Below are 19,900 nucleotides of genomic sequence, written 5' to 3'. Positions count from 1 at the left end.
GAAAACTTGAGCTCACTACCTTCAACTGCAACTGTTTGAGGAAGACTTAAAAATATCACAAGGGAACTTCACATTGTGCTTTGCTCAGCAAAAACCTTTGATGTTTCCTCTTCTAGAAGATCATATCTTTAAGTCTAAGTTATTGTGGAAACAGCTAGTGCTTCCTAAGGTGTTTTAATGGTAAGTAAAGGAAAGGGGTAGAGATCCAGCTTCATCAGTTTTAGACCAAGTTTTAGAATAGGCTTAAATGCACTTATGGCTGCAATATCATTAATTCTTAGATTTAAAGCTTGAAAGGAAGCGTTGTTTTTTGTCTTCTTACAGGCTATGAACACCTGCTGGTTATTTTCTGCATCTAGTCCATAATAATAAGAGTTTCAGCTGCACAATAATTTACATTGACTTGATAAATTAAGATTAGCTGTTGTTAACTTACCACCTGAAGTCTTCACAGGGCTAATGGGGAGATGCACAATCTTCTTAACCTATACTTCTGACTTTTTTTTTTTTTTTTTTAATCTACCGAAAGCTCAGCAAAGGAGGAGGCAAAGCTGTTTCTTTGGTGGCACAAGGCCATGCAGCTATCCCTAATTCAGATGGAGCAAGATGATGCCATTCTGATGGAATCCGTCATTCGGACGCTGCTCTCAATACAGGGCAGGCAGAGTCAGCTGGCTGAAGAGAGACTGACTTCTGGCATACTTGGTGCTTTTGGGCTAGGCAGGAGGTCTCCGTTGTCACCCAGGTAAGGATTGGAGGTGCAGCGAGTTCATTGATTCAAATGTGAGTTGTCATGTTAAAAAAGCTGCAGCTTGAATCCAGACTGTAATAGATCTGTCGAGCAGATCATACATCTGTCGAGCAATGTCGAAAGATGTTCTGAATCAAAGCTGTCCCCAGATCTATGAAGTTACTTGGACCCATCAGAGAGAAACTGTAGTGAGCTACAGTTTCATCAGAGAGTACTTACATCAGAGAGTAACTGCAGTGGGTGTGATTCTGGCTCAGCTACCATCTCTGAGTTTGTAGGTAGGCTGTTTATTAGAGGAAAATATTTTAACCTCATCTGTGGAAGGCTGCTCCAGTTCGCATCACAAGTGTTTTGTATGATTATATGCACTCTGCCTGTTCCATCTTAACCTTGAGGTGTTGGGAAATGTTAAGAGATGTTTAAAGAAATACATGCTTGTTACTCAGCTTCCTCTCTGAAGAGAGAGAGCAAACTTGGCTGTAAGATATTAAAGTGGAAAGAATGCCAAGGAGAAATACGTAAATGTATGTGGAGCACCAATCCAACATAGTATTTAAGTGTAACTTCATAAAGACCTCCTGGGATGCAATCCTGATGCTGTTGAAATTACTCTGAAATCTTATTCTTGTTCAGCTCATCCTTTGGTTTTGGTGATGTGGATGTTTCAAAGGCTGTTAAGCAAATATTTCAGATGCAACCTCAAGGCTATAGCTAAGCCTTAAGGGAGGTGCCACATTTGATATACATGGTATTATACTACCCTCTAGTGTATATCATGATATATTTGTAGGGTATATGTTACAGTATTTTTATTTCATGCATTCAAAAGATCCTCCAAAGCCTCTACTGTTTCCCGTGTGAGAGATGTCTCATAGGACAGAACTTTAAGTTTGTGCTGTTGAGGACTTTGAAATTTGATGTCCCTTTTCCTTTTCCCTGTGTAAGGTTCCGGGTGGTTGCCCGCAGTTTGTCCGCCTTCCTCTTGGTGCAGATTCCTGCAGAGAATCAAGTCCGCCTGAAAGTGGGTTCAGAGCCGAAGCTGTCGCAGAAGGCCCAGCAGGTATTGTGTGCCGGTCATTGGCTTCTTGGATTGCTCTCTCTGTGTGCTATCTTGGCTTGTGTGGTGAGGCACGTAAGGGTCACTGCAAGCATTGGAGCTTCAGGCTAAATCCTTGTATGAACTTTTTGATTTTATTCAGCAATGAATACGCTCTGGACTTTTTCTCCTGTGTTTAATTTTTTGGTTAACGTTTTACATCTGAATCCGGAAATAGTTTGTTGCTCTCCCTTGCGTCCTCATGGGAATGGGATGTATCACAAGTTCATGCAACGTTTCCTATACTTCAAACCACCATCTTGGAATTTGCCAGAGACAGTGGCAGGGTGGGCTTGGAGATGGTGTGAGTTTTTAAAACTTTGCTCTTGCGTTCCACCTGGGTGTGTTTTGGGTTCCAGTTGAGCTGCTGTGATCAATAGTGTGTACACAGCAGTTCACATCAAGTGCAAGTTAAAATGTAGTGGCTTGAAACATCTTAAAGCTGAGTCTGAACTACTGTGCTTTGCCTGGCCGTTGTCATGGACCTGAGAGCTGGCACACTGTTTTTCAGCTGATGGATGGTAACTTGTTGAACTGTGGTTGGAGGGTTGTATGTCTGAGCCCTAAGCTAAAGGGACCCTAAGTTGACTCCCAAGTAAACCTGTTCACACAGCCTTCTATATTAATACGAAGGTCTCCGTTTCTAATCTTAAACTAAAAAATAAAAGGTACAGATCAATTTATGTCCATAAAGCCCGAGTTCAGAAACTTTGGAACATAACAGAAGGAATAAAAAATAGTAATGATAAACAATGCTGTCTCGTGGTTGTCCTGCTTTTCAGGACAGTCTATAGGCTGCAATGACACTAAGCTGATATTTGCACTAACGCTTGCTTATGTGAAAGCAGGACTTAAAAGCCCTATGACAAATATTCCTTTTGCAGTTTGTATGCCATCCATGTTATTTCGGTATGTAGGTGCATAAGGTTTCTGTTCTCTGAGAAATAAGATTTTTCTGCACGCATTTCATTTACAACGTTCACCGTAGGCGGTACTGCTAACATAGGTGAGGAACTTTTTTTTTTTTAACATACAAATTCTAGCCTGATGCTGTCCCTGTAATATTATTACTGGGAGCAAAGTAATACATTTGTGAAAGTTAAAGATGTCTGTAAGACACTGTTGCAGTTTGTATTTTCATGTGTATTTTGATTCCCCTAAGACGATGTCTTTAGTGCATGATGTAAATATATGTCAACACTTATATTGCAGATTCATAGCAAGCCTTAAAATAGAACATCTGTTGTGTTGATTTCAGGGAGGGAACAGCTTAGAAAATATGAGGTGACTTGAAGCAGTATTACCTGATCATATTTGTACAAATGCTTTATTCAGAATACTCCATAGTCTCTAGCTGATAAGGAACTTCCAGTGGAATCGTGCTTATGGTGGTTCAGCAACTGGTTTGTTACACCTGCAAAAGATGTGGACCGAAGTTTACACAGCTAATGCAGTTTTCCCTTGTATCTATAGGCACTGAATGCTCTTGAATCTATGGCATCAAACAAACAATACATGGATTATCAAGAGCAGCTCTCCCAGGCTTCTCAGTTCATCAAGCATCCAGAACATTGTCTTCGAGATGGCAATAATCTCTTGGCTCTCCTTGTTAACACTCTCTACCCAGAAGTGCATTATTTGGACAGCATCCGATAGCGGCACTGAGCTCCGAAAGCTTCACGCAATGTTGGATTACTCTGGTTTACATTTGAAGTTGTTGTTGCACAAGTAACTTTTACCTGCAGAGTTCCACTTTAAATAAGTCAGAGGTGTGAGTGCACACTGGCAAGTTTTATCCTTTTCTTTTTCTTTAAAGCTCTTATGATATGTAGGCCTGTGGAATTGCTCAATTTTTGTCTACTGAAAAGACCTGCGCGTCTTCCTGTGTGTACACACCTGTGGGGGAGATATACAAATCATTAGACAGCAAAGCTCATCCTTGTTTCCTGCAGCGTCTTAAGTTTTTGCTTTGTGCCTTTTCATTTTCCGATGTGTCATCGCTTGAGCCAGTGCAAACTGGATGGAGGGTTGTGTATAAAAGAGGTTTTGACCGTCTTACCCAAGATACCTCTAAATCTTATGTGATTGTGTGTTCAGAGACTTGCAAACTCATTAGATTTGGGAACATAGCATTTAAAAAATTTTTTGCTATCCCACAGAACTCTGTAGTTGAAAGGCATGTTTACAATCTTCTCCCACTTCTCTAAATACAAGCTAAAATTTGAACTAAAGAACTGTTTTTTTTATTTTTTATTTTTTGTTCCTATTTTCTAAAACCTAGTGGGTCTGCTTCCATATTGCTTAATTAAATGCAACTAATTTCTGGCCATGTTGTTTTTAAGTCAGATAACGTCTAGAAGCTGATTTTTCAGGATTTCTGAGCATCTGGGAAGGGAACAGGTGATTATGTTCACATTAGGTAACGGATTCCTTAATTCTGAAAGTCTGGTTCTTTAGGAGATAGTGGTATGTCAAGTGGACACTGCTTGAAGTTTATTCTTTTATTCGTAGCTGGGCATGATGTGACAGGGTTTTGGATGACACTGTGAAAAGCTATTTTTCTTGTATTGAATTTGGTGATCATTTGTTAAAATTCTGTTGCCAAAGCATGGACAATGAGCCTGTAAATCTGTTATTTCAGCTTAATGATCTCTGGTTTTGTTGCCTTGTCTGAGTGTAAGATGCACCTTTCTTTAGGGAAAGCAGAAGGTGAGTTTCCAAGTTGCTTGCCTAACTTGGACCTATTCCAGGGGGCCCAAGGTCCTGTAGTCCCAATCTGTAGACCTCTGTGAAGGAGCAATGACAGCTTCTTTTCTTCCTGTATGAACTGTGCCTTTGTGTTTAGAACATGGTCACACATTAAACTTTAGTTTTGGTCACTAGGGAAAGGAAGTGTGCTACCTACTGTCCATTCAATAACGAATCGCTTTGAAGGATTGCACTTACCTGGGATTTCAGTGCTGGAGAACAAACCACCTCTCTCTTGACAGATCCTGCTAACTATGCCAGCTGGGTCATTGGATCACCTTCACCTTCATGTGGTCTTACAGTTCTTTGCTCTATCTGCGAGCCTACACGTATATGTACATCCTCTGTATATTAACCAGATGAAACCATCAATGCAGCATGGTTTTTAACAGACTCTTTTGGAAATTTCACAACTGGAAGAATATGTTTTGCTGCTTTTTTCTTTTCTCTTTTTTCCCCAAAGACTGAAAAACACTGGTTTTATTAGGTTCGATGTTATCAGTTGGTGTATAAGAAATGTGAAAAAGCCAGAAATATATGTATGAAAAGCACTTTTAAAATGATAATGTTTCAGCTGTTGAGTTTTTACAAATGATGTATTTATAACATGCTCTATCTGCAAAGACCATGCAAAATAAAATGAAAAATCAAGTAATTCCTGACCAACACCATGGTATTTTCAACTTGATGAAAGACTCCAAGCAGGTAATGCATCTTTGTTCTTGGAGATGAAAGTGTGATTGGGGGAGTGCCACTCAGTTACTCAGTTGATGGAGGTTTAGGGAGCCTTCTCTCTGAAATGAGGGGATTAAATCCACGCTCTGCTTTTGTTCATCCTAACGTGTACGTAACGCAACAGTGTCTTTTTTGTTCCCAGGGCCCAGGAGAAAGCTCAGCTATGAAATGGCAGAAGTGATGCTTCTCTGTCCTAGTAAAACTCCACAAATCTCTTGGGGCTTTTTAGTGTCACCCTTTCCTTTTGTCCCGTTTCCTGTAGTTACAGCTTACAGGTCTGAAGGTGCGTGTGCGTCGCATCAAGAAAACTGTCTGAAACAGATGCAATGAGTTGCCCTCTGGTGGTACCTGTTTCTCACTCTGCCTACAATGAAAGCTAGATGCTGACTTTTGGGTCATTAATGTTAGGTGAACTGTTCATTCTTTGTCTGCAGTATTTTCAAGTCTAAACAAACCTGTTTATTGTGTGGCTCTCTGTACAGGCATGATGATTATTGCCTTTCCATAATTGTTGCAGAGGCTGATGTATGAAGTCTTTCAAAGGACGTGGTATTGATGGGATCATGTTTTCAGGCTGTTCTTACTGATGAAGCTCAGCCAATTGCAATTTTTCCTCAGAGAACTGTTCGTTATGGGCTACAATTGAAATGGTTTGCCAGAACCTCTTGGTGAAGGTTGTTTGCATTCAGGCTGTCCTGTGTTACACCTGATGCGGTAAAGAGCTTGCATGTGCCGTCTCCGTTTGTCTTAAACTGATCTAATTTAGCACTGGTAGGAGGGAAGAATACAAATCCACTTACTCTACCATACTTGTATTTTTGTTCCCAAATCAAATCTTAAAAAAGTATTTCTAAACAGAGGGAGGAAAAGCATGGGAAGTCTCCTTGCACCCTCTCCCCCCTTTAAAATGCTTTATGAAAGCTGAGATCTTGGTCTGTCTACTCATGCATGGTGAAAGAACACCCTTTGGCCAAAGGGATAAATGGATGTGGCCCTGTATTCTAGCCTAGTGCTGTTTTCTGGCACTGGCAATGCGTTGGTCCCATTCTTTCACCATTCACAAGTGACCCAGACCAGGGTTTTTTGTATTTGGCCTGAATAAGAAGTAATGGCAGATGGTCATGACATTTATCTCAAAGCCCTGAGGTAGTGCTTGTGTGTGCATGTGCACTTACTTATGTACCAGTTGTGGTAGTACTAGCAAGAGCTGCAAGTGAACTTGCAGTACAGACCACCTTTTCAATTTCCTGTTTTCAACTCTCCCAGCTTTCTGAAGACTTTTCTTTTCCTGTTTTCATTTTGTTTGGGCTCCTCTTGAAAGTTAAGGTTTCTTTTAAAGTTCCAGAACACCTCTTTTGGAAGTTAAGGAATTAAAAAAGAAAAAATCTACAGAAATTGCAACAGTTTTTCTTCACACCTGAAGTTTCAAATAGCAGAATAGTCCAGTTGCTGGCTCTAATAAGCTGCATGTATTTGGAAAAGTGGAGTGGAGAAAAAGTAGTTCTGAAAAAAAGTTTGTAGCAAAAAAAGTTACTTCAAGACAGGAGGAAATGGTAGACTCCCATCCGCTTGCTAAGCGCTATCTTGATACAGCCTGAAAACTACAGATTGACTAGACGACTCTTTTGCTCTTCCAGCTCCAGCCGCCTTTTTATCTTCCCTTTGCATCCTTCTCTTTATCCGTCTTCCCTTTGATGGCTGCTCTTGCTTGTAAGTCACAGCCAGGAGGGAGAACATGTACCTGGAAGTCCTGTTTGATCTTCCACATATCAGTCAATTGCAGTCTTATATTTGGGGAGCTAAGCACCCTAAAATGACCTGATTTTGCACCTGACAAGCAGGAAATCAAACCGCGCAAGCAGGTACAAGTGTCACAGACCAGATCCTTAACTTCGTGGTGCTGCAGTTCGTTCTGTTAGCGAAGTGGGGCTGCCGCAGTGCCTGCGGTCCAGGTTCTCATAGGTGGAGTCCTGTGACTGTGGCCTGACAATGAGAGAAGTGAATAAGGTGAAGATGCATTTTTGGCTGCACTAGTCTTTCTGTGTGGCGTCAGCTAAGAGTTAAGGAGCATCAGAGGATGTGTTATACTGTTGCTTATGGATCCTCCATTCTATAGCAGATGGTTCTTCAGTATCTGATTTGCATCTAATGTTTTGCATCTTAAAGGCTCCGGAATGACCTCCAACACTATTAGCATTAACTACTGCTTGTCTGCTGTTTCAGAAGCTAAAGAGGGTAGTGACAAACCTCTCCCACTTTAGAAATAGTGTTAAGGGTCTTCTAATGCATATGCAGAGCATGGAGCATCTTGGCTTTTAAGCTTTCATTTTCTGTCATGATACAAATACATGATACTGCAGTGAAGGATGCGGTATCATTTAGACTGTTAAATCAGCAGAGCTATGCTTCTACAATTAAATGTTTTTCCTAATTACCTGCAAGTCCCCTCTGCCTCTGCTGGTGTGCACCTAAGCGTCTTGCTCAGATGACCACGTTTCTTGGATGTGCAAGAGGGAAGGAGACATCAAGTAAGGGTTACAGGGTAACTCAGGTTGGACGTGACCCCATCCCACCGGTTCCTGCACCCATCCCGGGGTGGATGGTTCTTTTGCTAGTTCATCACAGCTTCCTACCGTGTTCTGGGCCAGTGGCCCACCTGAACTTTTTGCTAGTCCCTTGCTGCTGCTACGTCTAATCTCTGCAAGCTGCTGCCCAAGGCGCTTATGCTCAGAGCAGCTCATCCTCAAATCAGTAGGGTGTGTTCTCACCTATACCCAAGCCAGAACGCGCTCCCTGCAGTGCCCGGGCCGTGGTCCCTCATGTGGGGTCACTTGGCCATCAGCCCAGCCCTGTCCTTGTCCCAGAAGCCTGCTCTCAGGCCAGAAGGTTGTTGCCAAGACCAAGGCCAAGTTTCTCTCCTTGGCCATCTCCAACTTTCTACTGGATGACATGAATAGAAGGCAGGATGTTCTTACCGGGCCAGGCTGGTTGGGGTAGTGAAGGGACCTGTTAACCAAGAAGGAAGATGCGAGTTAGCCGTGTGGTCAGAGTGAGCTGGGAAGCCACAACTGACCTAGAGTTCTAGGGAAACTGCACTACAGGGTGATTATAAAATGCCAGTGAATGGGGGAAAAAAAGTTTGATTAGTTCTGTGGTTAGCCTTCAGGAGGGTAGGAATTAGGCACCTGAATATAAGGAGCAAAGTACTTCTGGCTGTTCTTATACCTCCTGCAGTTCAAGGCAAGTAGTAGCTCCCTGCAAGCTGCTGCTATCAGACTATTTTTATACCTGTTGGTGTCACGTTTCTTTTGGCCTGAGACCCAGACCCAGGAACTCTTCCTGGACTGATCCTCACTGCAGTGTAGCACAAAAGCAATGATGCGTTAGGCTGGGTGCTCTGCTGGGAGCCAGGGGCCTTTGGGTTTCTTGGCTGGAGGTTTCTTGTATGACCTTTGGGCAGTCTCTTAGTTCGCTGTGAGCTGTTTCTCATCTCTGACAACTAGATGTTTCCCTGCTCCCATGGCCTTGGCACACTGGGAAGATGAGATTTCACTAATGATTATGAAGCACTCTGATATCGAGGCCGTGGGGACTGAGATGGGCAATCTGTAAAATGAGGATGCTGACCCTGGGAAATTAAACTATTTGGTGGAATGCAGTGAAGGTAAATCCTGCCCAAGGGCTAAATGGAAAAAGTTAGTAATTAGTCTACTTCCCCCCAGAAAAAAAAAACAAAAAAAACCAAAACAAAAATCTGACTTCGTAGGCAGCGGTTTCTCAGCTAATTGCACATCTGTTAGTTTATTAACGTTTCTCCTCAAGCTTAGGGAAACTCCTGTTCACTGCGTCTTTTTAAAGATTCCTTCCAGAATAAGACCTCACTTCTGCAGGCTGTGACCAGCCAGCCAGGAGTTTCCTTTTACTTGTTCTTGGATTTCCCATTATAAATGTCATTTTCCTAAGGTGGAAAATAATCGTAAAAAAATCTCCTGCCTGATTTTATCTGCTGCGTTGCTTTGCTTGTTACCGGTCTGATGGAGGAAGACTACGAAAGGAAATAGTGAGCGATACGTACCTCCTCTCCAGAAAACAGTAAAGCTCACTATCACCAGCAAAACAAGTACTTTAATTCCCAACGGTACAAAAATCAGGATCAGGAAAAGGGAGCTGTTGGACGTTTTGAATTTATAGAAGTACACAGCCCCTTCTGCTCTCCCGTGGCTGTTGACAGCAGTACATGTGTATTTTCCATCGTGTGTCAGGTACTGGAGCTCTTTGGTGACCTGGTGATTCGTGTTCGTGACGGAGGTGAAGTTGCTGGAGTGAGGGCCGGTCCATGTCAGGGAAGGTGCTGGCTCCCCTTCAGCTGTGCAGCGTGCTTTGAAGGTACGATCTCCATTCGAGCTAACGGTGATGTTGATGATCCTGGGGGCAGCTGCAGAAATGGGAGCAAAAGAGAGAGAGTGTGTTGAGTTTCAAAGCCAGCTCTCATGCAAAATGTTTGGTCATAGCAGACTCTCAACATGCTATAACAGGTACCACTGGGATCAAATTTCACTTTCACTTTTCACTTTACTTTTCCCCCCCACTTTTTCACTTGATGCGTAGAGATGAGAACTGTGTTTTATCCCTGCTGTTTCTTAGGCAGATTACTAAGTTGTTATTGACTTCAGCCCACGTCACCCTGGTGTGATGGGACAAGGCAGAGGCACTGTGCTATAGCAGGGCAACCATCCTTGAAGATGGGCTGTTTTCTGTGGTTTTACCATAAATTACAGCCCAGTGCCATCTGTGACTTAGGCAGTGGGTACAGCCAGTCAGCTTTTCGGACAGGCTGGCTGCATCTGGCAGTGGGTCACGGAGCAGGTGACTGTGGTGCTCTCTTCTGAGTATGTCACGGCTCTTCCCTTGGTTTGTGACCTGCAGAGCCCATGGGGAGGGGTCCATTTGTGCAAGTCCTTTGCTCAGTGCTTGAGACTTGCCAGGTTTGATGAATTATTGTCCGGACACTTACTTCCTTTCCCCTCTCTGGTACAGTCTGTATTTGGTGTTTCACTCCAGCCTGATAGTGACCACCAGGTTTGGCCCCCTGGTTGCTTTAGGGTAGCACATTGATACTAAGACAGGGCTATTAACTGCATATCCTGTACGTGAAGCACGTGAGATTGTATGACTGAATGAACAGTGGTGAAGAGCATTTGGGGGAAGCAGAATGTTGAGAGGTTTTATTAGACACGTCACATTTGGTCTAGTCTCCCAAGGAAGTGTGGCTGACATGACCAAGCTAGTCTTAACGGAGGGAACTATACAGGGAACTGGAGAGATGGAGGAGGGTAAGGCTGGTTATCATGCCTCTAGTGTTTAAATTCAGGCAGCCTCTAGGACACAAATCTTGCTGCCGTTCTGCCCTGGTCATGCTCTGGATAGGGGTACTTAAGAAAGCCAAGGAGCTGCTCTAAATGAGAGCTTCCAATACACAGAAGTTCCTGAGAAGTAACTTAACTCATGCTTGTACCTTGTCTGGAGCCCCGCAGTGCACAGCAGAGGTAAGGCAGTTTCACTTCACAAGCAAAATGATGCAACGCACAGTATCTCTGCACTCTTGGTTAAGGTCTGAGTCTCTTCCCGAGACCTTGTGCGTCTACCAGCACTCTCTACATCTGTAAGCACACCCTCAGACATAGAATTAGAGTTTTCCTGAACTGGGTCTCCTTATAATTGAATGCTTGGTGTGATTCGAGCACATAGCAGCCTGGGGGTGAGTTTGCCACACGCAGTGTGGGAGCCCTGGACATGCCTGCGAGGGAACACAGTGAAGAGGTGCAGGTAGAGTTGTGTGGTCTGTGCTGGAAATTCACCCTCTTCTCACTCTGCCGTGTCCCTGTCATGCTAAGCAGCCCTGGAAGAAGGTATTTTTTCAGCCAGATTATCAGCTGAAAAAGAACAAGAAGTCCTGCTGCAGCAACGAGTTCTTATGCTGGATTTCTGTACTGTGAAGGCCTTATGGGTTTCAGTAGGAGCAGTGTGATGCTGGGGTGGGGGCAAGTTGTAACTTTGAGACGGAGGTTTTGGCATCGAGCTGCTGTGTGGTTTGTCGCTGTGTCTGTATTTCCCTCCTGCCCTGTGTCTGTTTAGACTACAGACTCCTCAGGAAGGAGCATGTCCTGTCCTGTCCCTGTGTATGTCCATCATGCCCATTAACAACTGTTGCCTGGGTCCTGAACTCATTTGGGGATTCATATGTCCCTCTTGCAGCTTCTCTTTTTCCTGTCACTGATAGGGTGTGGATAGGCATTTCACCTTGTGTGACTGCTGTCTAGCAGTCCGTCGAAGATGCTTTGCCTTGTCCCTGTTGCACCTGTGGTTTTTAAGGGATCTCTGGCCAAGTCTGGAGATGCCTGGGACTGCACTGTCTCCAGTGGGACAATATTATGTTCAGTTAGCTACATGCAACTAAAGCAGCTTCAGATGCTGCTTTCGCAGACAGGGACAGGTAACAGGCCTCAGTACAAGCTCAGGGTTTTTCTGCTCAGGGTTCACAGTCCAGGCTGGAGATTGTGAACACCTTCAAGAGAAGGTGAAGCTCCTCCTTGCCTCCCCTAATCCAGGTGCAGCTCCACGCTCTGGTGAGACCAAGGAGCTTGTGGCCTGGTTGTGATCCTGTGTGGTGAGGACAAGGCGCTGTAATGAAGCAGCTTGATGGTGGTAGTAAGTGTGGCTGTGAGAGGGGAAGAATAGAGAGGCCTCTTCATAGAGAGCTATGAAGATGGTATGCCAGCTCCTAGGATCTGACTTTTGTCAGAGTTGTTTGTACTTACCCTTTCGTGCTCCAGAGAAGTTTAGACCTACAAATCCTGGCACAGGGGTGCCAGATATCTTGTCTTCCTGAGCCCCTGTTATCATGCAGGCCTGTTTCCTAACACATACTCACTGGCTGAGCTCTCCAGTTTAAGTCCTGACAAAAAGGATATCTTTAACCCTACCCCATGAGCTGCTGACTGCTAGCTGCACAGATTTTCTGCTGCAGGGAAGAAGTGGGAGGCCCCGGACTTGGCTGACCCTTACCCCTGGCAGCCAGAGGCTGGCTGTTTCCTTATCACATTTTCTGCTCTGTTTTATTCCTATTCCGTTCCTTGTGTTGTGTGTATCACCTCATACTGGAAGACTTTAGAGGGTGAAGAGTGTACCCAGCCCCGTTGTTAAGATTTTTTTCCCAGGCTGACTAGGGTTAGAATAGCCAGCCCTTTGGAAGAGCATCTCAGGTGAACATCTGTTGTCACTGGTCTGGTTGGTCTCATCAATTTCCTCATCTTTTTGGCGCTCTCACTTCCCCATGGGGTGGTGGTGCCTCTTTTGGCTCTCATGTTCTCTTACCGATCAAATGGAGCTTTATCCCATTCCTGCTTTCATACTTGTCGTGAATATCTCCAGAGAGCTCCACTCGACAAAAATATCTCTCACTGTCACTCCAGGTCAGATTGTCGATCCTGATGGTAAGATCCTTGTGCCGTGGGTTGCCAAGCAGTTTGTATTTGTTTTTATAGCTGACAGCAGTCTTACAGAGTTCACTGGAGCCTTGAGCAACGCACTTGAAAACGACTGTACCATTGTAAGGTTCCCTGATCCTCCAAATGGCAGTGAGGGTCCGGTCAAATATTTTGTAGGGGTGTGTGAAAGTACAGGGCAGAATGACCGTCTTCCCTAATTCACCAGTAACATCAGATGGGACTTGAATGGACCAGCCACTGGACTGCAGACCTAGAAGCAAAAAGAGACAATTGAGACTGATTTACCTGGAGCGTTGAATGGGGAAGGAGAGGAAAATTCTAGGGAATCCTTTCTGCATCTACTCTAATCTTAGTCAAAATGGGTGCTCTGTTCCCTTGGTGGGCCCTGTGCTGACTGAGGCTCTTGCTGAGGGCTTCCAGGTGATTAAACAGCTGTGTCACTGTGGTGTGCCTAGTTACTGATCTTCAGTTGAACTGAGGGGACTGTCTAGCTAGCTCATGTTGAAAGCAGTTTGCTGTCTGAGCAGGCATCTTGCTTTTCAGTAGCACCTTAAGTTGTGATAAGTCTTTTGCAGTTGCCACTTGTTTCTTTTGTGTGCTTGGAGGCGAGGAATTTGAAAAAAAGCACAAAAGTTTTGAACGTATCCAGAAATTCAATGACTATCAGCACCGAAATACAGTAGGATAGCCCTGTATTTGAGCGTGCCCCAATGCACGCACACACACTCCTGTGTTTTAGAATTTGTTATGCAAATGAGTTGGTGGTTGCATTATTTCTGGGGAGGGTAGTAACGTCTGATATTTTTAACAGCTAATGCTGCTGTTGTCACACAGTGACCTCTTATTTAGATCCTCTCATATCTTATTCACAAATATAGACTCGGAGATGCTCATCTTACGAAGGTTGGTGTGAATAGATAAGTTCCCTCTCTCTCCTCCCATGTGATTTGTAGGAGGAAGGAAGCCCTCTGTTATCAGAGCAGGTTATCATCATATGGACTCTAGCTGCCGGTAACTTCCCAGGCAGGCCTTGTCCTTCTGTCACAACAGGGGAAATTTTGAATTTTCCAGCTGATATGTTGCAAACGGTTGGAATTTTGCTCTTTTGGCCAAATCTGGCCATGGTGAATCCTAGCACTGTTGGAGGAGTTGAACCTTATAGCCTCCAGACTCAATTTGATTATTTCTATCTGATTAAAATAGCCTTCAGCCGAAGCAGCGCACCCCCTCTTTGATGCATATTTAGGGAAGACTTGGTGTCTCATCCCACTTCCATCCACCGGTAACCCCTAGCATTAACAAACGTGAACTGTAGGAAGCCCTTCCCTTTCTATATGGATATGTATATTTACTGACTGTGATGGCAGTTACAACAGCTGTTGCACCAGATTGTGGCTTCAGGAATGTCTTTGGCTACATCTATGTCTTAAAAAGCTTCATTGGTGGCTTCATCAAGTTAGTAGTGTTCCCCTCAGTAGCTGAGAGGAAAATACTTGGGGAAAATGTAACGGCCTCCAATAAATAATTGCTGCAGATCCCTGATCCTGCTGGCTTCACTGTGATTTGTGGGCATTCAGCTGTCAGGTTAATCAGTACAAGTAAATTTGAAGATAAGGGCTATTCCTTATTCTCATATCTGTTCTCTGTAACATTTGGCAAATCTCTCCATGACTGGGCAGCTAGTACTAACCTGTTGTATGCTTCACAATGTACCAAGGCCAGTACAGGACTGATTCTCTTTAAGTTATTTTTCTGCGGTTGGTGCCAAGCCGGTATTTTAATCACTGAGGTCTGGAGTTGGGCTGCCTTGTCATTTGCTATAACAATACGATTTTCTTTCGCAGCCTGGGTAGTCTGATACAGCAGGCTACATGGCCACGGCAGCTCCATGAAGCTCGTGGACTCTGAACATTGGGAACTGGCAGTACAAAGATAGAATGCTATTGCTTTCCAGTTTCTTTCATGTTCTTTATTTTGACACTACAAAATTAGCCCTTTTTGCTATTGATTAGCTTTCTGATTTCTTTTGGATCTTCTGAATCTTACCATAACTCTGACCGTTTCTCTGATCAGAGGCAGACCTGTGAGTACAGAGAATGCAGGGCTGACATTCTACTGTTTCCATTCCTGTCACTGTTGACTGTGGCTTGAATAATTCATCTGTGTACTCAAGTGTGTCAGTGTAACCCCTTAGTTTTGGAGGACTGCAAATCATGTACTTTTTGGTACGTGATTTGCTTTTCTCTGCCACGTTTCTCATCTGCACTTTGTTTTACCTTAAGCAAAGAGCATTCTGTTAGCACATAAACATTCCCTCGCCTGCCACATGAGAAATAGCGTTAAAAATAAGTCCTTCTAATGTCTTTAACTTCATCCATTTCTATAGAAACACTATCTACCTGAAGACCCCAGATTATGAGTGGACGGAATTGTCAGCATCTGGTGTATAATTTCCTTGTCGAGCTTTTGTTACATCCTTAAAGCTTCGACATGGTGGGTCTTCCATAGCTTCCTCGTGCTATTTTTCCAGTCTCCGTTTGTTCCTGGGATTGAAGGCCTCATAAGAAATAAAAGGTCACAGGCAAATAGCAGAAAATAGTTGTTCACGCAAGATAACTCCTGAAAGGAGCTGTCAGGTAAGTGCTTCTGCCAATTGTCAGTAGAAAGGATTTGCAGTCACAAACATGATAACAAGATCAAGAGCTGGAGACCACCACAGACACCGTTAAGAACTAGCCCTGCTCTAGCAAGTAGTGTTTGACAGTACCCTTAACCAAATCCCATTAATTTTAATGGAAGTTAAGCACCTACTTAAACATGAGCTTAAGTGTTCAGTTGAATTTGAGCAAATTGCATGCATTGCAAAATAACTCCTAGGAAGGTCAAGCAGCGTTTCTGGATGCTGGTGAAAATGCTGCATCTAACTGACAACATAGGGGAAAGTTAGATGAAGATGAATTCCCTCCAAAAATTAAGACAGAAAGGAAACAAACCAAAGACACCTCTGACAATTGCATAGTCAAACTTCAGGTTTTTCCAGTGTTGTCACAAACATCTGGAATCAGGATCCTTTTAAGCAGCATGATGGATTGGACAATTCTTAGAGAACTAGTTGTACCAGTAAATTCCACTGGCACTTTGACTACAGCGAGAAGAAAAACAAGTTCAGAACTCACCCTTCTTGAAGATGCAAAGGAGGCAGAGAAGAAACAAACCGAACTCTTTCATGCTGCTTGACGTTCGCCACTGAGATGTATCAGCAAACCAGAGCTACATCTGAGCTACTGGTCTTGCAGCCACAAAAGGTTTTTCCAGGAATGGAAGAAGCTGTGGTTTTCGTCTCCTTGGAGGGAATGAGTTGTCTGGCTGAACTGGAACTGGATTCAGATATTAATAGTTTTGTGGTCAATCATGTGAAAAATAGAAGGGAGGAAATCAAAGCATTACCACTTTCCAGCTGAAGTGGGGGGGTGGGATGGGGGCTGCAGACTGGGGCTGTAAACTCCCACTCCATGTGTGTGATGGGACAAAAGGGACCAGCTTTCAGGTGCCCCCTGGTTGCTGATCATGAGGAAGTCCTACCAAAGGAGGACAGCAAGTGAGACCCTCACTCTCCTTGCTTGAGGCAGTTCATTTTGAATCTGGACTCTGCAAACCCGCTGTGCTCTACCCCTTGTGCTTCCTGGTTGCTGTCATCCCTGGATGTAGAACCCCACCTCTTTCAGTGGCCTTTGACCACTGTGCCCCAAGCTGTTGTTGTTTGAGATTGTTTTGGAAATGATGTGGCTACTTCTCATCATGAGAATCTCTCCCCTTCATCATATCAGTGAGAAATATACTTTTGGACTTGTAGGAATAGATTCTGCTGGCCTACATCTCTGTAGATGGGCTTTGTTTTGTCTTGTGTTTATTCCAGTGGCTTTGGCCCTTGGGTTTTCTATTTCCAAGCAAGTCTTCCAGCCACCTATCTAGAAGATATCATCTACTGCCTGTAAGGCTGGGTGAGAACAGCAGTAGGCTCCTCCACCGCTTTCGAAAATACATATTTCTGACCATCCACAGGGCTCACTGGGTGAATCTGATGGTGCATGTCATGCAGGGCATCACACAAAGGACCTCTCTGGTTTACCATGTGAGAACCAGCACTAGAGATGTGGGTAGAAAGGCTGCAATCTCACTTGTGGTGAGACGTGAAGTAGAACAGATCACTGACCAGGCTTCCCTAGCTCTGATGGCTTTGTGCTGGTGGCAGGAATTGCATGTGTTTTGAATATCTTCAGCATCATGAATATCTTGAATATCATGGACGTGGAGCAGGTGCAGAGATTTGTGATCTCACTCTTGTAGTGCCCCGTGGTATCGTTCTGCCCAGATTCCCATGATTCTGACAGATGATGAATCATTTTCCTCCTTCTTGTTATCCTGCATTTGAAATAAGTTGAACTCCAGCTTTTGCTCAGAATCCGTATGCAAATACTTGCTATTTCCTCCTGGGCTTAGCCTTAGCAAACTTGCTGTGCAGTTTGCTGAGATGCAGAGATCAGGGCTTATGAAATGCTGCTTGTGCCCCCCCTCACTCTTCTCTCCCATTTAGTGATCCAGTGACATTAAGTTTAGTCTTGGAGTGGGTATTCCCTCTCTGGGCTTAGCTTGAAGTTTGCGGCTTTTGCTTCAGACCTGAGGCAAGAGTGATTCCCTCCTCTCCTCCTTGAGGCTAGTCCACTATAGGAGCCTGCTGCCTCTCTCCTGTTTGGGGAGCGGGACAGATGCACCTCTGTGATTCCTCTTCTGGACAGCAGCGGGTGTGCAGCCACTGGAGGGCTCCCATAGCCAATGTAAGAAAAAGCTGCTTAGTAATGAGTTCTACTTTCTGTGCCTGAGACCTAACTACTTCCCCACAACACTGATGCCAGGTCTTCCCTTTGTTCCCTAACTTTCAGGAGATCTGTGAGAAGTAACATATGCTGCGGTCAGCAGAGTAATCTGGGCATCTGAGTGGCAGAAACGGTGGATGAGAGATCCGCACTCTTATCCAATCTGTTATACACCTTTTCTGGCTAGCTTCCCCATTTTCCGTCATGGGCTGTGTGTGATTTTTGTCTATTTGTTCTACCAACTTTTTGGGGTTGCGATTTTCCCATTCTTAGCACAGTGGGTCTCACCAACTCTGATCTTTAAGTAAAGTCCACGCCTAAAGCATGTTGCTGCAGTGAGGCCTAAACAATCAATGGTAAGAATAGCTGCAGTTCACAGTCATCATGAACCTCTTCCTCTCTGATGTTTCACTTTGTTTTGGCCTCTGGACGAATAGCTGGTAAATCTTGCCCACTCTATATGGCAGGCTGAATTTTCCTTACAGTGGTGTGAATACAGTAATTTAGGGTCTGATCCAGTACTTACGGAAATGGTCGGAAGAAAATTTTGTTGCTTTCTAAAGTATAGGGAGTACAGCCCATAATGATTGCACAGTGCTTACAAATGCTTGAACCATGGCAAAGAAGTGGGTGCCACCTTGCTGAGCAGCTGTCAGGCCACTGACTTCAACCGAGGTAGCCTCGGGGTACGGAGGACACCTGGAAGAAATGGTGGACAAGAAGTTGCCTAGCTCTTGGGTGTAAAACCTATCACGTCCTGCTAGCAGGGTCACCAGTGTAGTGCAGAAGTATCAGTCTTTTGGATTTGGTTGTTTTTTTCAGACTACTTTTTCAGACCATGAGAAATACGATCTCACTATTAGTAGTGAAATGTTTCCCCAGCTTGAAAATAGAGAGGTGAAAATCTTTAACTGTAAATGTTTGCAAAATACTTGAAAAATGATCCCCTCCACATCACACACCAATTTGCTTTAAAAAGTGCTATTTTGTTCTGAAATTGTATACTCCTCCTGCTGACAACATACTATGACTTTTGCCTTCAGACCGTGTGTTTAAGACCATGTCTTGGAACACGTCTGGTGGTTAGGAAGAGTTAATGCTTTGTTGGGCAGCTGGAATCGTGCAATGTCTCGAGCAGGTAAATGTTGCGTCCTGTGAGGTAAATGAAGACTTGTAGCCCAGTTTGAGATATTTGGGATGGGTTTTACTAGGCATTTGTCTGATGCTCAGACACCGGTATGTTGCTTGTCCTTGCTCGGCGTGCATTCCAGAGCGCCATGCGCTCTGAAGAGTTATGTCTTGTGTATCTAAGTGCTTTGCTGAGTCTCCATTTTCAGCCACTAATAGAGATACCAGAAGTATGTTAATCTTTGATCTTTTCTCTCCTCCTTTCCAGCAGACAAATTGCATTTGCCTTTTGCCATACCGGTGTTCTTAGGCTTGTTAAAAGCCCTGACAACACAGTATATACAAACAAGAAACTGCCTGTGCTGACCAGCATTTTGCTCCCTCCTATCTGAGGGGCATACAGCTTAGGTAGGCAACTCACATAAGTGGAAGAAAGGTGTTTTTTGCAAATAAAATTCTTCAAACATTAGTCTCTGCTCTCAGGCTGCGATTTGTGCTTTCTCAGAGGCATTGAAACACAGCAAAGGTGCCAGTCTGAGGTGAAATGCAAATTAGCGTCTTATTCTTCAGCCCTGGAAAGGGCTAGCTCTGGCAGTTTTGCTGGGAGCAAGGGAGCTTGACTCCATTTTTCTTCTTGCACTGTATCAGCAGGCTCATGTACCACGTTCCAGACAATTGCACGTGTGCAAATTCACTGAGAGCGACTTGACTACAAGGCTTGCTTTCAGAGCAGCATCTTGCTGATGCAAGTTGTTGAACTGCGGTGATGTACAGGAAGCCATCTGGCACAAGCTGAGTGTGGGCATGAAGGAATGGTTCTAGTCATCTTCTCTTGATTGATATGATTCAGACTCGGTATCAGCTGTAATGACCTTTTCCTCTGCTTTTGTGCTGAGAGAGTGTCTAAGATTTCTGAAGGCTGCCTCCGATCCAACACCCAAAACAGGAAGCCTTCCATATTTATCAAGTGTCCTTTTTCTTCACGACAAATCTTTTTTAAGGACCATAGGGAAGTACAGCAATTTTTATGCCACTTGGCTAATGTCCTCCCTCAGTACTT

General features: G+C 44.1%; 2 protein-coding genes across 5 annotated transcripts in view; one reads left to right on the top strand and one right to left on the bottom strand.

Annotated features, from left to right (window-relative positions):
* The window catches only part of LOC138064374 (ectopic P granules protein 5 homolog), a 60,332-nt gene extending 52,563 nt beyond the window's left edge, over positions 1 to 7,769 (top strand). For all 4 annotated transcript variants that reach the window (XM_068926516.1, XM_068926515.1, XM_068926517.1 and 1 more), the window contains 3 exons: positions 530 to 745; positions 1,697 to 1,811; positions 3,321 to 7,769. In XM_068926516.1, the coding sequence (XP_068782617.1) occupies positions 530 to 745; positions 1,697 to 1,811; positions 3,321 to 3,503 (514 nt within the window). In that variant the 3' untranslated portion in view covers positions 3,504 to 7,769. The remainder of the gene's footprint in view (positions 1 to 529; positions 746 to 1,696; positions 1,812 to 3,320) is intronic.
* Positions 7,217 to 16,506, bottom strand: LOC138064376 (sialic acid-binding Ig-like lectin 15). The gene is made up of 5 exons (XM_068926528.1): positions 16,015 to 16,506; positions 12,705 to 13,088; positions 9,406 to 9,765; positions 8,306 to 8,336; positions 7,217 to 7,313 (listed from the first exon to the last, which is right to left on the bottom strand). Exons 1-5 carry the CDS (start codon positions 16,064 to 16,066, stop codon positions 7,217 to 7,219), a joined length of 924 nt encoding a protein of 307 aa, XP_068782629.1. The 5' UTR covers positions 16,067 to 16,506.
* Positions 16,507 to 19,900: the final 3,394 nt, after the last annotated feature.

Source organism: Struthio camelus, chromosome Z, assembly GCF_040807025.1.
Source record: "Struthio camelus isolate bStrCam1 chromosome Z, bStrCam1.hap1, whole genome shotgun sequence".
Taxonomy (NCBI): domain Eukaryota; kingdom Metazoa; phylum Chordata; class Aves; order Struthioniformes; family Struthionidae; genus Struthio; species Struthio camelus.
The sequence above is the reverse complement of the archived record's forward strand: the minus strand, read 5'-3'. Positions and strand labels throughout refer to the sequence as shown.